We start from the raw sequence: 20,347 nt of genomic DNA, 5'->3' as shown, positions 1-20,347 counted from the left end.
ATGAGCAAAAGATGTTGAGAAGACATTGAAAATATTTTGAAAAGGCATCTTTTTGGTTGAAAAGACGAAGACCATAGATTGACTGATCATAACAATTTTGCTCAATGGGTTGACCTCGTGGTATTATTAAACAGTGTTTCAGCCTGGAGGTGTGGATGACTGCAGTACCTGGCCACTCCTCCGTAGTCCAGGCCCTCCTCTCCTCTGAACTTGACCATCAGTCTCTTCCACAGGTCCTTGGGACGCATCTTCATCACCTGGCGGTACGACTCCTGCAACACAACAAACGAGCGCATGGGTCTGTTAACCTTGGGTGTATTCATTAGGAACCAAACGGAACCAAACAAGGAGGAACCTACCCGAATTGGTAAAATATAAACTCTCGTTTTTGCTGCAAAACACTTTGCTATGGAATACACCCCTAATCTTAAAATGTGCCAACCTGCAGGCCATTCAACCCCGACCCTCAATCATGCTGTTTCTGTTCTAAACAGCGCTTGTTGTTTTACGCAGCAGTAAGAGCAACAGTGGATTACAACGTTCCACAATTGATAATGTCAAGTAAAGTCTGTTCTTTATTTTAATTTAAAATAATAATAATTTAAGTGGGGCAGAGAGTACAGCAATATGCGGTTGACAATTTACCATTGTCATAATACTCCCTCAGATGAGTCAATTCACCATCCAGAGCTGTTTGACAGCGCTGTACACCGCTCCTCATTCTCTCGCTCTCCTGGTAGACTAGGCCCTAGTGGTGCCTGGGAGAAACCAGCAGGAATGCACCAACACCATGACACATGTGCCTGGGAAAGAGAGCGAGTGCATGTGTGAGTGGGCTTTACGTGCACTAGCTCCGTTTACGTCACGTAAGGGCTTTCTCCCCCCCCCCCCCCGCTCTCTCTCACTCCCTCTCCTCTATCAGGGTCCAGAGTAACTCGGGAGGGCTGCCATCAAAAACAAACTCCTGCCACCACAGCACAGAGCTGTGAGGAGTGTTGCAACGGTGAACGCAGCAAAGCACAGGAAGCAGGCTCGAGGTGAAGCAGGAGAGTGAAGCGAGGGTTATTAGTTAGGAAATTACAGTGCACTGGTCAGTGGCGAACAATGCCACCAGTCCCTGTTGAAATCGCAGGCAGGGCGTGCCACACACACACGGGCGCAAGCTCGCTTTGCTTTCTTGCACATTGTGTCCCCGTGGCTGTTACGTCCCGAGGATGAAATCATATTTTTTTCTTCTTCATTTGCTCAAATTGTACTGGCGAAAGATGTCCGTCCCCAAAACTTGCCACTCGGTCCTTCCTTCCTTCCTCCCTCTCTCTTTCTCCCCTCCCCTCCTTCCCCCCACTTTTTACTGCTGAAATCATCCTGAAAGAATGCCTTTCCGTGGAAGAACAGATGATTGGAGGAGGCGAAAGAAAGAGGAAACTGGTGTTTGAAAGGGCCTTTTTCCTCTCTGGTTTTTACTGCAAATCGTAACGAATTTGGGGGTATTACTGCTCAGTTGTAGTGGGCCTTTTCTTGCAGACTGTAAATGGATGCAAAGCAACCTATAAATCGTATGGTTGTGCATGTTTGTAGACTTGTAACAGAGTGTGTTGATTTTTTCTTATTGTTCTTCAGTATAAGCACTACTATTGCATGTGTCATTTTTACATGTATGCCTTTGAGTGTGTACACGGTGTACAAAACATTAAGAGCACCTGCTCTTTCCATGACAAAGTCTGACCATAGCCTGAGCCCTTACTGATGCCAATTGTTAAGTCCACTTCAATCAGTGTAGGGGAGGAGTCAAGTTAAAGGAGGATGTTTAAGCCTTGTAGACATGGAATGTGTATGTGTGCCATTCAGCGGGTGAATGGGCAAGACAAAAAACTTTGAACAGGGTATGGTAGTATGTGCCAGGAGCACAGGGTTGTCAAGAACTGAAGCGCTGCTGGGTTTCTCCACGCTCAACAGTTTCCCACGTCCATCAAGAATGGTCCTCCACCCAAAGGACATCCAGCCAACTTGACACAGCTGTGAGAAGCATTGGAGTCAGCATCCCTGTGGAACACTTTCGACACCATCTAGAGTCCATGCCCCGACTAATTGAGGCTGTTCGTTCTGCGGGCAAAAGCAAGGGGGAGGTGCAACTCAATATTAGGAAGGTTTGTGCAGCCTACTGTAAAAAGTATTCTTGATTTGTGGCGGATGAGTGAGTTACGCCTCTCAATGTAAAGCACTACCTATCTACATGAAAATGCAATCCATTATGATCCAGTACAAAATGAAGCCTTCAATCACACATCTGGACAGGGTTTTAACACAAGGCCCCCCCATCAGTTTACCTCAAAGATCTCCTCGCGGCAGACCTCGATGCGACAGTGGCCTGCCTGGGGCTGCTGATTGGACAGCTCCTGCCGGAGGATCTTGAGCTTCTGGACCAGGTCCCTCTTGTACTTGGGCACGGTGAGGCACTCTGCCTCCTCGGGGAGCTGGGCCGGGGACAACGCCGGGACCTGCGGGGGGGGCTGCTGCTCCTTCAACTGATTCGACTGACGACTACTGGGGAGGGAGACGAGCAGAAATGCTCAATGTTAAACAGTAAAAGATTTGCAATGTGAACTCAAACAAGACAATTGTAACACATGGAATGAAATGATTAACCCCATCTTTCTCTCTCTGTCTCTCTCCACTATTTTGGCAATAGTGGACTGCTCCGTTAAAATGACAAGGCAGCTCGTTTTGAATTTGGATAGAGAGACAGAGAGCAAGAGAGGTGGTGTGGACTGTGGAGAATACGGGGTTAAACGTGTATATGGGAAACCTTGGGACTTCCGACAAGCCCCCTAAGCACTAACTGAAACTTAATAGAAATCCCTGCACCCCCCCACCTCATCCTCCACTCTTTCTCATCTCAGAAGAGTCCATCTGAGCTAGATCTTTGGCTAGACTGGGACTTCACTGGGCGTCAAGGTGGTATTACCACAGGGCCAAGAGAAAGAGAGAGAGAAAATAGAGGCACACAAAGGTAAGTGTTGTGAGGTGCTGGTGGCTGGCGCCATCGGGCTCTCAGCTCGTTGTAGACAGAGGGAGTTGTGGTCCGTCTGTGCCTTTTGCCCTCCGCCACCACCTCCTCCTCTCCTTCCCTCTCATTTCAGTGCTGGCAGACTAATTAAACACGCAGCCTTCGCTTTGTAAGACACCTCCGTTTCCTCTTTAAAGCCTCAAAGTGCCTTCAAAGTGAAACTGGCTCCTTTCGTCGGTGCCCTCTGCCACCCTGCCCCTGGCTAACCGCGGCTGGGGCCACCGCTGCCCTGGCTCTGTACCCACGTCAATCTATGCCCGTATGGGATGGTTACACACACACACACACACACACACACACTCTCCCAAAAGGGCCAGAGTTTCCAACAGGACGGTACAGAAGACAGAGGTCCTAATAAAAAGACCTACTGTCCAGTAGCAGTACATTTGCAGCCAAACAAAGGTGGTTCACAGAGAGGGACTTCTTTAAACCGGTGTCTGAGAGGGGAGGCCACAGGCAGAACAGAACATAGCCACCCAAACACCCACCCACACACACGTTCACCCTGTCACTCCCTCATTCTTCAGGGGTGGAAAAAAAAAAAGAAAGAAAAAGGCGTGTTATATTTGGAGTTCTCCAAACTAAACAGGCTCAGTGTTCCGCCGGTCCGTATCCCTGTATAATCAAGTCAGCTGGTATTTATTTTATTGGCAGCGTCGAGGCCCTTCCATGTCAAAGTGAGGGTAAGGCTCGGCTCTCGCAGGGCTGAACACCACTTCAGGAAGACACACACACATACACACGGACAAAAGAGGCCCTTTAACAAAATGGAATGAGTTTCTCTTGGCTCGGGTTAGGAAGCCCTTGAACCATATAATAAAGCATCATTTGAACGTTTTCGTTGAGGGCGCGCAGGGTAATTAAAAATAAGTTTCAGGCATAGTTCGGCGTCTCGGGTTCCCGATTCAGAATGACCTCGGCATATTTCTAACTGTAAATATAGCAGTACAAGTGCGGCTCAGTCAAAAATCACTCTGGCGCGGAGACACACGAGGGGAAAGAGCCGAGGGTTCCTTTCTGTGACCAGCCTCGATGAAATACGACTATCTGGGTAGAAAGACAAACTTTCAAATTCAATCTAGGAGTATTATTGTTATTCCAAGGTAGAAGAACGAGGCGAGGCGAGAGCGAGCGTTGCCAGAACAGGATTCGTTGGACCGAAGCGGTCACAATCCTGAAGTTGGCACAGGTTTGGTACCCGAGGTCCCAGCGAATCAAAAGCTCCTTTATTGAGCTGGACGTACTCCCTCGCTATAACCTCCCTCTCCCTTTACACTTCGCGTGAACAGCGGGGAGAAGGCCACCAAGGGTCGTCCAAGAGGCGCTGTTGTGCTGACTACTACCCACAAAGGAGTGTGTGTTTGTGGCGCTGGAGCTCAACCCTCAAATCACCAATCATCTACCCAGGCTCCGGAAAGGAGGGGAGACGTTCCCATTGGCAGTGGATGGCCAAGTTCTCCCGAAGGGCAGACAAGGGAAGTATTGCACTATATAGGGAATAGGATGTCAGCCAATCACTACCCTAGCACCACAAAGGTAGCTTTCACAAGCCTGAGGCTGCCTCCCTGTCTCACTCACAAAGAGCCCCCATAGGCACTGACAATAGCACTCCGCTTACAGACAGGATGTTTACAGTATTTAGGCTACATAAAATGTGTCTATACATCACAAAGACACAAACAAAACATGACAGACTAAAAATACATAAAGACCCATCCAAAGGCCTTGACGACTCTCTGCTTTACAGAAATGACGTTTACAGAATTTAAGCGGCAAAAAAGGTGTTTGTATGGCACACACCGTGGTAAACAAAGCTAACTTCAAATACATAAAGATGGCGTCATAAAATACATTTTATTCATTCGCTCGCCTTCATTTCACCAGGTAAGTTCGACGCCCCATTGCAAACCAAATATAAATGACTCGCTTGAAAAATACAACGCAGACATTGTCGTAATGCTGCAGAAATAGATATACACACATTTAGTCAGGAACATGCATGTGAGAGACAGACGGACAGTGTGGCTGAGTGCAGACCACAGCGACGTGGATGCGTGAGACATGTCTAGCAGTCTGAAGGTCTTTTCCAGTCAGAGGCTGAACCAGCAACCAGTCAGTCAAATATAAAACGGTCGGTGCTCTATTCTGTCACTTCTACTCCTCTCCTTCTCTCACTCTCTCTACTACAGGATCCCTTCATTTCCTGGCCACTAGTCTAGGCAGGGTGGAGAGCACAGGAACGAAAGAAAGAGGAGAGCGAGATGGAGAGAGAAGAGAGCGAAGAGAGCCCGAAAGTGAGAGAGAGTGAAGGAGAGAGAGAACGAGAGAGGTGAGAGCCCGAAGGAGAGAGAGAGAGCGAGAGGTGAGAGCGGGAAGGAGAGAGAGAGAGAGCGAAGGAGAGAGAGAACAAGAGAGGTGAGAGCGCGAAGGAGAGAGAGAGAGCGAGAGGTGAGAGCGGGAAGGAGAGAGAGAGCGAAGGAGAGAGTGAGCAAGAGGTGAGAGCGTGAAAGTGAGAGAAGGAGAGAGAGAGCGAGTGAGAGAGCGAAGGAGAGAGAGAGCGAGAGGTGAGCGCGAAAGTGAGAGAGAGAGCGAAGGAGAGAGAGCGAGTGAGAGGAGAGAAAAAGGAGAGCGGGTGAGAAGGAGAAGAAGAGCGAGAAGAGAGGAACCTTATTGCAGAACAGTAGTCTGCACTTTGGTGCATAACTCTCACATTCCTCTCCTTCCACATCCTCCTTTCTCTCACATTCTCTAAATCTCTCCCTCGCTCTGGTATACAACTACACATTCAATTCCTTCCTTCCCAACCCTGTAAAGTGTGACAACTTACTTAAACTTACTTAAACACCAATAAGTGGTCAGGCTATTGTCCTACCTTTGCCTTACATGGAATGAAATAAGAACTCGAAACCTCAATCAAAAACCAAAGCACCACTAACTAGGGGCTCCGTTTTTCTAGGGGGTCACACACTGGAACACAGCATACTGTCTCTAACAGCGAGGTAACGCTTATCGTGAGGCCATCATCAATAGCTTGTCCTCTCTGACAAACTTAAATGGCCCGAGGAATCCCGGCGAAAAACATTTATCAAGCGTGTTGTGGGCCACGGTGGTTGTTGGGTGAAATATTCTGAAATCCTGGGGCTGATCGAAGACAGATGTGCTGCTGATGGCAGGCCAGGCCTTGCTGCAGCACCGCTAGGCTAGCTAGCTAATATGTTCTCCAGCAGCTTAGCGCAGAGCGTTCTGGGATGGGCCAGTAGGGGTGTTACTGGAGCCAGGGGAGTCCTCAATGTTTGGAAGGGGTGACACACACACACACACACACAGTGTGTGTCCCGGGATAAATACACACCCCCCCCCATTCACGGAGGAGACTCTCTCCATGCAGGCACACTGCTGGATTTTGGTTGTGGCATTTTTGTGGCCGCTTTGTTTGTTTGCTTTGGCACCTTTCAACACCCCTCATTATCACATCTATGCAGGCAACCATTCACTTACACTACTGACTACGCACACCATTGTTCATTGTATATAGGCTACTTCAGTTATTATATATATTTTTGTTAATCCATGATCTCTACGTTGTCTCCCTTTTGGTTACGGGCTTCGAGTCGGCTCGTGACAACACTTACAGACACGTAAACATGCAATACACACACTCAATTCATAAACAAGGTTTACACACACACACTCTTTGTCCTCCCTCCCGGTCCAAGATAGCTCACTCTCCTCCCCAGACGGTGCAACGTCTCCATCAGACACACCCCTCTATCAGCCGCATCTGGTCTCACTTTGCCTGTTTACTTGCCTGTTGTCAGTCAGTAAGGACTGTTTATAGTTCCGGCTGAGAACTAGTCAGCAATCAAACAAGATGTCCGTGTTCTGCTAAGTGCCTTTAATACCCAATAAAACACGATTGTGCGAGCGCCAACAGAGCCATAAAAAGAAAGAAAACTGTGTCTTCATAGAAGTGTGCTGACTGAGGGGGGGGGGGGGTGGTGGAAGAAATGTTGCCTTCATAGAAGTGTGCTAACAGGAGGGTGGAAGAAATGTTGCCTTCATAGAAGTGTGCTGACTGAGGGGGGTGGAAGAAATGTTGCCTCCATATAAGTGTGCTGACTGAGGGGGGTGGAAGAAATGTTGCCTCCATATAAGTGTGCTGACTGAGGGGGTGGAAGAAATGTTGCCTTCATAGAAGTGCTGACTGAGGAGGGGGTGGAAGAAATGTTGCCTCCATATAAGTGTGCTGACTGAGGGGGTGGAAGAAATGTTGCCTTCATAGAAGTGCTGACTGAGGAGGGGGTGGAAGAAATGTTGCCTCCATATAAGTGTGCTGACTGAGGGGGGTGGAAGAAATGTTGCCTCCATATAAGTGTGCTGACTGAGGGGGTGGAAGAAATGTTGCCTTCATAGAAGTGCTGACTGAGGAGGGGGGGTGGAAGAAATGTTGCCTCCATATAAGTGTGCTGACTGAGGGGGGTGGAAGAAATGTTGCCTCCATATAAGTGTGCTGACTGAGGGGGTGGAAGAAATGTTGCCTTCATAGAAGTGCTGACTGAGGAGGGGGGGGTGGAAGAAATGTTGCCTCCATATAAGTGTGCTGACTGAGGGGGGTGGAAGAAATGTTGCCTCCATATAAGTGTGCTGACTGAGGAGGGGGGTGGAAGAAATGTTGCCTTCATAGAAGTGCTGACTGAGGAGGGGGGGGGTGGAAGAAATGTTGCCTCCATATAAGTGTGCTGACTGAGGGGGGTGGAAGAAATGTTGCCTTCATAGAAGTGCTGACTGAGGGGGGTGGAAGAAATGTTGCCTCCATATAAGTGTGCTGACTGAGGGGGGTGGAAGAAATGTTGCCTCCATATAAGTGTGCTGACTGAGGGGGGTGGAAGAAATGTTGCCTTCATAGAAGTGTGCTGAATGAGGGGTGGAAGAAATGTTGCCTTCATAGAAGTGTGATGACTGAGAGGGTGGAAGAAATGTTGCCACATTGCAGCCTTGTTTAAATGGAGTCTGGGGTTTAAATTCCAGGGAGAGACGATTGGCTCCTGACTAAGTAGTAACACACACACACACACACACACACACACACACACACACACACACACACACACACACGTGCTCAGCACAGACAGCTCTAAAAGTATTTTGTAAAAATACTTAACAGCACTAAAGCACTAGAATGCGATAGGGTAGTGACTAGCGGCGTACCCTTCGAGGTACAACAAAGGCATATACATAGACAATTAAATAAGACACTATTGGATCTGACTGCTGCCACCAAGTGTATTTTATGCAAGTCAACAGTCTGTGGGTTTATTGCTTATTGTTTATTGCTTTGGTTTTCATTTCTTTACTTTTCCCTCATCCGCGAAAAAAACAACACATTCCAAGTGTCCAAAAGCAGCTTCTTTCAGAGTGCTGCAAATCTTGCCCTCAAAAGGGAATAAGACAGCGTTGTGCATCAGCGTAAACTCACTAAGCTAGCTCCACTACCGGGGGGGGCCATTTTGACACATACGGATACGATTCGTGCCGAATGACCAGATGTTGATTTCACAAACACGCGTCTCGTGCCAGGCGCTGTTATTGCAAGGTTTCACCCGAGAATTCATACAAAAATACCTTTTCTTATTAAAAGAAGGAAAAAAAATGACACATTCTTGGTGTAAGACAAGAAATTCAAGCTTCCTATACCACAGCTGAGATTTACCTCGTTCCCAACTGGGTTTAGCTACTGCCCCTCCACCTGCTTCCACCTGACTGTGTGCAAAGCAATGTGGGTAATAGCGCATGGTAACTGGACTGTTCCACTGGGGTGCACGGTACACGGCTGGTGTTTGAACAGCTGCTCAGGAGGGGGGGATACTGGCATGCACCCACCACACACACACACACACACACACACACACACACACACACACACACACACACACACACACACACACACACTGCTGGCTTACTGCAGAGAGAGAGAGGTCTAGCCTAGCAGCATCTGATCCACATTACAGTGTTTCCTCAGTCGTGGGACAGCTCCAGCCCTAACCCCAGATCCAGCCCAGAGGCCTTTCAAGGCATGCCACTACCTGAGGTTCAGCTGAGGCAGCTCGCTGACAAACTGTTTGCGCACAGACAGACTGCCAGGAGTGTGTGTGCATGTTTAGTGAACCTGAATTGCATGTGAAAATCAACAGTGGCGAAGCTACACACACAGACGGCCCACTGGTAGGGTCACACGTTGTCAGCATTTTTTTCCAGTCTGCATCTTATGCTGCTGTTGTGATGCGTGTGGTGAAAGGTTGCCGAGTTTGCACACACACACACACACGTGTGTGGTTGAGTGGTGTGAATCAGTATTGTTGTTTGTCACCCCCTGAAGTGTGGTGTGTGTGTGTGTGTGTGTGTGTGTGTGAGAGTGTAGGGTTACCTGAGGTTAGTGTTCTGGCTCTGGCTCTCCATGGCCACGCGGGAACCGTTTGGACTAGGACCGTTTGGACCAGGGCTGTTTGGACCAGGGGGGTTTGGACTAGGGAGGAAAAGAGGGAGAGAGAGAGCAACAAACCAACAGTGATATAAAATAGGACATAAAGATCTGACGCCATCACACAGCAGATGGATTCACTAAGCAGCAGGTAGAATGCTTCCTCTGCATTTTTGCTACCATGATATTTCACTGTGATCTAGAAAATAGGCAAACCCAGTGTTTTCAGCTAAAAAAAGGCATGACCCCTGAGTAGACCGTAACAGTAAAGGCCCCAGCTCGAGTCGAAGGTCACAGCCTGAACGGTGACAGCGTTTGCACTCACTTGAGGACCAGGTGGAGGTTGGCGGAGAGGCGCGGGTCGGTGAACTGCGTGGTTCGGTTGTTGTGGTCCACAAAGTAGACGCGCCCCGTTGCCGTGTTGCGGATCTCCCAGCCCGGCGGCAGAGGACCCAGCTCCTCACAGTTGACATTGCTCAGATCCCTGGGCAGGAAAATAGGACCACAGGAGTCCGTGAACACAACTAAACCATAACCACGTCAACTCCATCGCTCACTCAACCTAGGGTGCTAAAACAACAAGGGTATAAATACAAGGAGTATAACACTACAGCATTTACTACTATTATCATCATTATACTTGATTGAGTATTAATCATCTAGGTGAATGAGAGTATATGATCATTTATAGTGTAAAACCAGGCTTTTATAGTACGACTTGTAAACACTGTCACTACTGTTCGACGTCTTTATTCTACCAGTTCCGTAGGATTATTGAGTGCAAATTGGTCTTCCTAAGTATACAATATTTTCTCCAAGTATAAAAAAGGACATCCCAGAGGCGTGCCTAAATTCAACTCGACAGAGTCAGATCGATCGCAAAACATCTGAGAAAACACTTTGAATAATTTCAAAAAATTCCCTATCGGTCTCTACTCCCCCGTGAACCTAACATTCTTTTCTGTTGAAATGTAAAACCCTGAAGTGGGATGTTTTAACTGTCCACTAAGGACTCGTCGTTAAAACAGTCTGCACATGCCTGGCGAAGCTGTTTCGTGACATAATAGGTGTTTCACTCGTTCTGGGCCAAATGACCATGATTCAAGGTTGAATCTTAAGGACATTGAATCTCTGAAGACTTCGATATGTTCATTATTTGGGATAAATCGGTGTGTGTGTGTATATTAGCGTATCACTGAACAAGAAGTAGAGTAGAGTGTTCGATTGAACCTTTTGGGAAACAGTTAAGGAAGGTGAGGAAAGGTCAGGGCACACAACCAGGGTTGTGTTCATTAGGCATCAGAAGAAAAAAAGACTGAAATAGGGAGGTCTACCTGGACTTAAGAGACATTTTAAAACGTTTTCCAAAGCATGCCTTAATGCCTTAATGAACACGACCCAGAAGACAGACTAAAAAAAAGCGTAAGGTCAATTGTCAAAGTTTCTAGTCTGTGTGAAGGAGAGAGAGCGAGAGAGGGAGTGACAGATTGTTCTTGTTATGGTTATTTTGAACCTTCATCATTGTTATTACTGTTCTGTTGACAATATAGATTATTATTATGTTAATTATGTCAATATTGTAAATCTCCAAAGTAAGCTTTGGCAAATATACATTGTTACCGCATGTCAATAAAACAAATTGAATTGAGACAGATAGGCAGAGACACGGACGGACAGACAGAGACACGGACGGACAGACAGAGACACGGACGGACAGACAGAGACACGGACGGACAGACAGAGACACGGACGGACAGACAGAGACACGGACAGACAGACAGAGACACGGACAGACAGACAGAGACACGGACAGACAGACAGAGACACGGACAGACAGACAGAGACACGGACAGACAGACAGAGACACGGACAGACAGACAGAGACACGGACAGACAGACAGAGACACGGACAGACAGACAGAGACACGGACAGACAGACAGAGACACGGACAGACAGACAGAGACACGGACAGACAGACAGAGACACGGACAGACAGAGACACGGACAGACAGAGACACGGACAGACAGAGACACGGACAGACAGAGACACGGACAGACAGAGACACGGACAGAGGTGAGTGTGTGTGTTCATAGCATTGTGTACCTGGGCACTCGGGGGTCGTGCCATGTGCTGACGCCCGTCTGGGTGTGGAGGAAGTACACCTGGCCCTGCTGTGTGGTTCTCTGCTCTGTGGGTGGGGGGAAAAACACAGAAAGACAACACTGTGAGAAAAGCTGAGGGAATCTTAAAAATGGCACACCCTTTTGTTCTTCAATTCTGTCAACTTAAAACGACACACAAATGAGTGTTTATGTTCTAAAAAATATGGACAGGACATCAGTGTAGGTGTAACCACCCGGTATGTGCGCACTGACGGTGACACCGGGGTGTGTGCCTGGTCCATGCACATGTAGTCCCTCACTCACCCCCATTAACCCTCATTTCCTTCTAACACCACACAACCACGCACCTCTCACTCCCTCTGGCCTTAAGTGAGTCACCTCTACCAAGAACACTGGGCATTTTCAGGGACATGGATCACCGCTAGAGGTCGACCGATTAATCGGAATGGCCATTTAATTAGGGCCGATTTCAAGTTTTCATAACAAACGGAAATTGGTATTTTTGGACACCGATTTGGCCCCAATTATTTATTTTTTTACACCTTTATTTAACTAGGCAAGGCAGTTAACGTCTCTAGGTTAGGGGGCAGCATTCGGAATTTTGGATGAAAAGCATGCCCAAATTCAACTGCCTGCTTCTCGGGCCCAGAAGGATTCTGAAAAATGAGGGAGTAAGAGCAGTCTGAATGAGTGGACCCTGCCGTGTCAGTGCTTTTCATGCTCAATCCCGAGAGCGCGCCTTTCTTGTTTACCTTTTATATTGACGACGTTATTGTCCGGTTGAAATATTATCGATTATTTAGGCTAAAAACAACCTGAGCATTGAATATAAACATTGTTTGAAATGTTTCTATGAACTTTACAGATACAATTTGGATTTTTTTTGTCTGCCTGTTTTGACTGCGTTTGAGCCTGTGGATTACTGAAGAAAACACGGACAAAACGGAGGTTTTTGGATATAAAGAGACTTTATCGAACAAAAGGAACATTTGAGTAAATTAATGTCTTCTGAGTGCAACCATATGAAGATCAAAGGTAAGGGATTCATTTTTCTCTATTTCTGACTTGTGTAACTCTTCTACTTGGCTGGTTACTGTTTGTAATGATTTGTCTGCTTTCGCCGTAAACTATTTTAAAAATCTGACACAGTGGTTGGATTCACAAGAAGTTCATCTTTAAACCTATGTAAAATATGTTTTGTTTAATGAATTTTAATAATGAGTATTTCTGTATTTGAATTTGGCACTCTGCAATCTCACTGGATGTTGGCCAGGTGGGACGCTAGCATCCCACATACCCTAGAGAGATTAAGAACGGCCTAGGAACGGTAGGTTAACTGCCTTGTTCAGGGGCAGAATGACAGATTTACACCTTGTCAACTTGGGAATTCAATCTTGCAACCTTACAGTTATCAAGTCCAACGCTCTAACCACCTGCCTTACATTACACTCCACGAGGAGCCGGCCTGTTACGCGAATGCAGTAAGAAGCCAAGGTAAGTTGCTAGCTAGCATTAAACTTACCTTATAAAAAACAATCTGTCAATCAATCATAATCACTAGTTAACGACACGTGGTTGATGATATTACTAATTTATCTAGCGTGTCCTGCGTTGCATTTAATCGATGTGGTGCGCAGTCACGAAAAAGGACTGTCGTTGCTCCAACGTGTACCTAACCATAAGCACCAATGCCTTTCTTAAAATCAATACACAGAAGTATATATTTTTAAACCTGTTTATTTAGTTAATATTGCCTGCTAACATGAATCTCTTTTAAATAGGGAAATTGTGTCACTTCTCTTGCAACGGAGTCAGGGTATATGCAGCAGTTTGGGCCTCCTGGCTTGTTGCAAACTGTGTGTAGACTATAACTTCCGAACAAAGACAGCCAACAAAGACAGCCAAACGGGATGATTTAACAAAAGCGCATTTGAGAAAAAGCACAACTGTTGCACAACTGTACCTAACCATAAACATCAATGCCTTTCTTAAAATCAATACACAGAAGTATATATTTTTAAACATGCATATTTACCTAAAAGAAATCCAGGTTAGCAGGCAATATTAACTGGGTGAAATTGTGTCACTTGTCTTGCGTTCATTGCACGCAGAGTCAGGGTATATGCAGCAGTTTGGGCCGCCTGGCTCGTTCCGAACTAATTTGCCTGAATTTTACGTAATTATGACATAACATTGGTGGTTGTGCAATGTAACAGGCATATTTAGACTTATGGATGCCACCCATTAGATAAAATACGTAACGGTTCCGTATTTCACTGAAAGAATAAACGTTTTGTTTTCGAGATTATAGTTTCCGGATTCGACCATATTAATGACCAAAGGCTCGTATTTCTGTATGTTATTATGTTATAATTAAGTCTATGATTTGATAGAGCAGTCTGACTGAGCGATGGTAGGCACCAGCAGGCTTGTAAGCATTCATTCAAACAGCACTTTCGTGCTTTTGCCAGCAGCTCTTCGCAATGCTTCAAGCATTGAGCTGTTTATGACTTCAAGCCTATCAACTCCTGAGATTAGGCTGGTGTAACCCATGTGAAATGGCTAGCTCGTTAACGGGGTGCGCTAATAGCTTTTCAAACGTCACTCGCTCTGAGACTTGGAGTAATTGTTCCCCTTGCTCTGCATGGGTAACGCTGCTTCAAAGGTGGCTGTTGTCGATGTGTTCCTGGTTCAAGCCCAGGTAGGAGCGAGGAGAGGGACGGAAGCTATACTGTTACACTGGCAATACTAAAGTGCCTATAAGAACATCCAATAGTCAAAGGTTATGAAATACAAATGGTATAGAGAGAAATAGTCCTATAATTCCTATTATAACTACAACCTAAAACTTCCTTCCTGGGAATATTGAAGACTCATGTTAAAAAGGAACCACCAGCTTTCATATGTTCTCATGTTCTGAGCAAGGAACTGAAAAGTTAGCTTTCATACATGGCACATATTGCACATATTACTTTTTCTCCAACACTTTGTTTTTGCATTATTTAAACCAAATTGAACATGTTTCATTATTTATTTGAGGCTAAATTGATTTTATTGATGTAATATATTAAGTTAAAATAAGTGTTCATTCAGTATTGTTGTAATTGTCATTATTACAATTATTATTATTATTTTTTTAAATTGCCGATTAATCACAATCGGTCGACCTCTAATCACTGCCATTCTAACTGAATGCCATTCATCACCACCCATATCATTTCCTTCAGACTCTCTGGTTCAGTTCTTCTACAGAGCTCAGTGTTGAGCCTTGAGTTTATGCAGCTCAACAGAGGCCCAAGAGCTCTGCAGGAGATGTACACTGACTGTACAAAACATTCCATGACAGACACTGACCAGGTGAAGGCTCTGATCCCTTGACGTCACTTTGTGAAATCCACTTCAAAACAGTGTAGATGAAGGGGAGGAGTCCAGTTAAAGGATTTTTATAAGCCTTCAGACATGGATTGTGTATGTGTGCCATTCAGAGGGTGAATGGGCAAGACGAAAGATTGAAGCGCCTTTGAAACGGTGTACGGCAGCAGGCACACCGGTTCGTGTCAAAGAGCTGCAACGCAAAAAAACCTTGGATCACTGTTACTCTAACTTCCGCGACGCATATAAGGCCCTGCCCCGCCCCCCTTTCGGAAAAGCTGACCACGACTCCATTTTGCTGATACCTGCCTACAGACAAAAAAAAAAAAAAAAGAAGCTCCCACGCTGAGGTCTGTCCAACGCTGGTCCGACCAAGCTGACTCCACACTCCAAGACTGCTTCCATCACGTGGACTGGGACATGTTTCATATTGCGTCAGATAACAACATTGACGAATACGCTGATTCGGTGTGCGAGTTCATTAGAACGTGCGTTGAAGATGAGGTTCCCCAAAGCAACGATTAAAACATTCCCTAACCAGAAACCGTGGATTGATGGCAGCATTCGCGTGAAACTGAAAGTGCGAACCCCTGCTTTCAATCAGGGCAAGGTGTCTGGTAACATGACTGAATACAAACAGTGCAGCTATTCCCTCCGTAAGGCTATCAAAAAAGCTAAGCGTCAGTATAGAGACAAAGTAGAATTTCAATTCAACGGCTCAGACACAAGAGGCATGTGGCAGGGTCTACAGTCAATCACGGACTACAGGAAGAAATCCAGCCCAGTCACGGACCAGGATGTCTTGCTCCCAGGCAGACTAAATAACTTTTTTGCCCGCTTTGAGGACAATACAGTGCCACTGACACGGCCTGCAACGGAAACATGCTGTCTCTACTTCACTGCAGCCGAGGTGAGTAAAACATTTAAACGTGTTTACCCTCGCAAGGCTGCAGGCCCAGACGGCATCCCCAGCCGCGCCCTCAGAGCATGCGCAGACCAGCTGGCTGGTGTGTTTACGGACATATTCAATCAATCCCTATACCAGTCTGCTGTTCCCACATGCTTCAAGAGGGCCACTATTGTTCCTGTTCCCAAGAAAGCTAAGGTAACTGGGCTAAACGACTACCGCCCCGTAGCACTCACTTCCGTCATCATGAAGTGCTTTGAGAGACTAGTCAAGGACCATATCACCTCCACCCTACCTGACACCCTAGACCCACTCCAATTTGTTTACCGCCCAAATAGGTCCACAGACGATGCAATCTCAACCACACTGCACACTGCCCTAACCCATCTGGGCAAGAGGAATACCTATGTGAGAATTCTGTTCATCGACTACAGCTCGGCATTCAACACCATAGTACCCTCCAAGCTCGTCATCAAGCTCGAGACCCTGGGTCTCGACCCCGCCCTGTGCAACTGGGTACTGGACTTCCTGACGCGCCGCCCCCAGGTGGTGAGGGTAGGTAACAACATCTCCTCCCCGCTGATCCTCAACACTGGGGCCCCACAAGGGTGCGTTCTGAGCCCTCTCCTGTACTCCCTGTTCACCCACGACTGCGTGGCCACACACGCCTCCAACTCAATCATCAAGTTTGCGGACGACACAACAGTGGTAGGCTTGATTACCAACAACGACGAGACGGCCTACAGGGAGGAGGTGAGGGCCCTCGGAGTGTGGTGTCAGGAAAATAACCTCACACTCAACGTCAACAAAACTAAGGAGATGATTGTGGACTTCAGGAAACAGCAGAGGGAACACCCCCCTATCCACATCGATGGAACAGTAGTGTAGACAGTAGCAAGTTTTAAGTTCCTCGGCATACACATCACAGACAAACTGAATTGGTCCACTCACACAGACAGCATCGTGAAGAAGGCGCAGCAGCGCCTTTTCAACCTCAGGAGGCTGAAGAAATTCGGCTTGTCACCAAAAACACTCACAAACTTCTACAGATGCACAATCGAGAGCATCCTGGCGGGCTGTATCACCGCCTGGTACGGCAACTGCTCCGCCCTCAACCGTAAGGCTCTCCAGAGGGTAGTGAGGTCTGCACAACGCATCACCGGGGGCAAACTACCTGCCCTCCAGGACACCTACACCACCCGATGTTACAGGAAGGCCATAAAGATCATCAAGGACATCAACCACCCAAGCCACTGCCTGTTCACCCCGCTATCACCCAGAAGGCGAGGTCAGTTCAGGTGCATCAAAGCTGGGACCGAGAGACTGAAAAACAGCTTCTATCTCAAGGCCATCAGACTGTTAAACAGCCACCACTAACGTTGAGTGGCAGCTGCCAACACACTGACACTGACTCAACTCCAGCCACTTTAATAATGGGAATTGATGGGAAATGATGTAAATATATCACTAGCCACTTTAAACAATGCTACCTTATATAATGTTACTTACCCTACATTATTCATCTCATATGCATACGTATATACTGTACTCTATATCATCGACTGCATCCTTATGTAATACATGTATCACTAGCCACTTTAACTATGCCACTTTGTTTACATACTCATCTCATATGTATATACTGTACTCGATACCATCTACTGTATCTTGCCTATGCTGCTCTGTACCATCACTCATTCATATATCCTTATGTACATATTCTTTATCCCCTTACACTGAGTATAAGACAGTAGTTTAGGAATTGTTAGTTAGATTACTTGTTGGTTATTACTGCATTGTCGGAACTAGAAGCACAAGCATTTCGCTACACTCGCATTAACATCTGCTAACCATGTGTATGTGACAAATAAAATTTGATTTGATTTGATTTATTGCTGCAGCATATCAACAATGGTGCAATACACATTCGACTGTTGAGACTCAACGTGTCAATGTTTTTTATTTATTTTTTATCTCTCGTCCTCAGGCCAACCGCTATCACATATACAGAGAGAGAATCGGCTGGCGGACCAGACGATAAGAAAATAAGCTGTTAAATACACTGCTCAAAAAAATAAAGGGAACACTAAAATAACACATCCTAGATCTGAATGAATGAAATATTCTTATTAAATACTTTTTTCTTTACATAGTTGAATGTGCTGACAACAAAATCACACAAATTATCAATGGAAATCAAATTGATCAACCCATGGAGGTCTGGATTTGGAGTGTCACACAAAATTAAAGTGGAAAACCACACTGCAGGCTGATCCAACTTTGATATAATGTCCTTAAAAACAAGTCAAAATGAGGCTCAGTAGTGTGTGTGTGGCCTCCACATGCCTGTATGACCTCCCTACAACGCCTGGGCATGCTCCTGATGAGGTGGCGCCAACTCCTGGACAGTCTGTGGTGCAGCATGGCGTTGGTGGATGGAGCGAGACATGATGTCCCAGATGTGCTTAATTGGATTCAGGTCTGGGCAACGGGCGGGCCAGTCCATAGCATCAATGCCTTCCTCTTGCAGGAACTGCTGACACACTCCAGCCACATGAGGTCTAGCATTGTTTTGCATTAGGAGGAACCCAGGGCCAACCGCACCAGCATATGGTCTCACAAAGGGTCTGAGGATCTCATCTCGGTACCTAATGGCAGTCAGGATACCTCTGGCGAGCACATGGAGAGCTGTGCGGCCCGACAAAGAAATGCCACCACACACCATGACTGACCCACCTCCAAACCGGTCATGCTGGAGGATATTGCAGGCAGCAGAACGTTCTCCACGGAGTCTCCAGACTGTCACGTCTGTCACATGTGCTCAGTGTGAACCTGCTTTCATCTGTGAAGAGCACAGGGCGCCTGTGTCGAATTTGCCAATTTTGGTGTTCTCTGGCAAATGCCAAACGTCCTGCACGGTGTTGGGCAGTAAGCACAACCCCCACCTGTGGACGTCGGGCCTTCATACCACCCTCATGGAGTCTGTTTCTGACCGTTTGAGCAGACACATGCACATTTGTGGCCTGCTGGAGGTCATTTTGCAGGGCTCTGGCAGTGCTCCTCCTGCTCCTCCTTGCACAAAGGAGGAGGTAGCGGTCCTGCTGCTGGGTTGTTGCCCTCCTACGGCCTCCTCCACGTCTCCAGATGTACTGGCCTGTCTCCTGGTAGCGCCTCCATACTCTGGACACTACGCTGACAGACACAGCAAACCTTCTTGCCACAGCTCGCATTGATGTGCCAACCTGGATGAGCTGCACTACCTGAGCCACTTGTGTGGGTTGTAGACTCCGTCTCATGCTACCACTAGAGTGAAAGCACCGCCAGCATTCAAAAGTGACCAAAACATTAGCCAGGAAGCATAGGAACTGAGAAGACACCCACTCCTTTATTGGGGGTGTCTTGCTAATTGCCTATAATTTCCACCTCTTTTCTATTCCATTTGCACAACAGCATGTGAAATTTATTGTCAATCAGTTTTGCTCCCGAAGTGGACAGTTTGACTTCACAGAAGTGTGATAGACTTAGAGTTACATTGTGTTGTTTAAGTGTTCCCTTTATTTTTTTGAGCAGTGTACATATTTTAACTGTGTGTTGGTCTCCGGCTGTAAAAGTCAAAACTGGTCCAACACTGTGTGCACGGGGTGCTCGAAATAGCTGCACTCCATAGCAACAGCCTAGCAACCACCAGCCTGTAGTACTTAAATCTTATTGCATAATGTATGAAATACATTCCATCTGCATGTATAATGTATACAAGACAGAGGCTGTACAGAGGGAACAATAATAATATCTGACGTGTCGAGAAGGGCAGACGTGGTGGTTGACCAGAAACACACAAATGAAAACCAGTTACCCTCGAATGCACCCTTTCCTGTCCTCCAAATGAGGGAAATGTTCTCCCTTCCCCTCAAGCACTCTTGCTCTCCTCCTCTTGGGCTCACTTTCTCCTTCTCTCACCCCCCCCCCCCACAACCTTCCTCTCTCCGTCTCTCCTTTGTGGGAATATCACTCGGCACTGCGAGAACACTTGAGCGCTGGGAAGTGTTGGCAAACATAGGGAAGTGAGGAGAAGAGGGGCGAGGAGAGAAGAGGGGCCTTGAAAACACAGCCTGCGCTGACTGCAGCTGTTATGATGTGGTGCTGTGGGAAGAGGGAAGCCGAGAGAGGGAGGGAGGGAGCTGAGAAAAGTAAGGAGGGACAGAGGGATCTAGAGAGACACAGAGGGGTAAAGGCTGTGGTTGTAGTAGCAGGGAGATTGCTGTACTACCCTCTCAAAGGCTGATAACAAAGCCATGTTTTCCCTGGTATTACCCTGCTACATGGATACTGCAAGCTCCATTCATTCCTTTCACTGATAATTACAGAGTGTGTGTTCATGTGTGCGTGCGTGCGTGTGCG

General features: G+C 46.8%; 1 protein-coding gene across 4 annotated transcripts in view; it reads right to left on the bottom strand.

Annotated features, from left to right (window-relative positions):
- LOC135522658 (E3 ubiquitin-protein ligase SMURF2-like) overlaps positions 1 to 20,347 on the bottom strand; it is a 72,753-nt gene that overhangs the window by 8,807 nt on the left and 43,599 nt on the right. For 2 of the 4 annotated variants that reach the window (XM_064949134.1, XM_064949149.1), the window contains exons 9-13: positions 11,651 to 11,735; positions 9,871 to 10,029; positions 9,492 to 9,590; positions 2,328 to 2,544; positions 169 to 272 (exon numbers count right to left, since the gene is read on the bottom strand). In XM_064949134.1, the coding sequence (XP_064805206.1) occupies positions 169 to 272; positions 2,328 to 2,544; positions 9,492 to 9,590; positions 9,871 to 10,029; positions 11,651 to 11,735 (664 nt within the window). The remainder of the gene's footprint in view (positions 1 to 168; positions 273 to 2,327; positions 2,545 to 9,491; positions 9,591 to 9,870; positions 10,030 to 11,650; positions 11,736 to 20,347) is intronic. The other 2 variants (XM_064949142.1, XM_064949159.1) reach the window with 1 other exon arrangement.

This window comes from Oncorhynchus masou, chromosome 4 (genome assembly GCF_036934945.1).
Source record: "Oncorhynchus masou masou isolate Uvic2021 chromosome 4, UVic_Omas_1.1, whole genome shotgun sequence".
Lineage (NCBI taxonomy): Eukaryota > Metazoa > Chordata > Actinopteri > Salmoniformes > Salmonidae > Oncorhynchus > Oncorhynchus masou.
The sequence above is the reverse complement of the archived record's forward strand: the minus strand, read 5'-3'. Positions and strand labels throughout refer to the sequence as shown.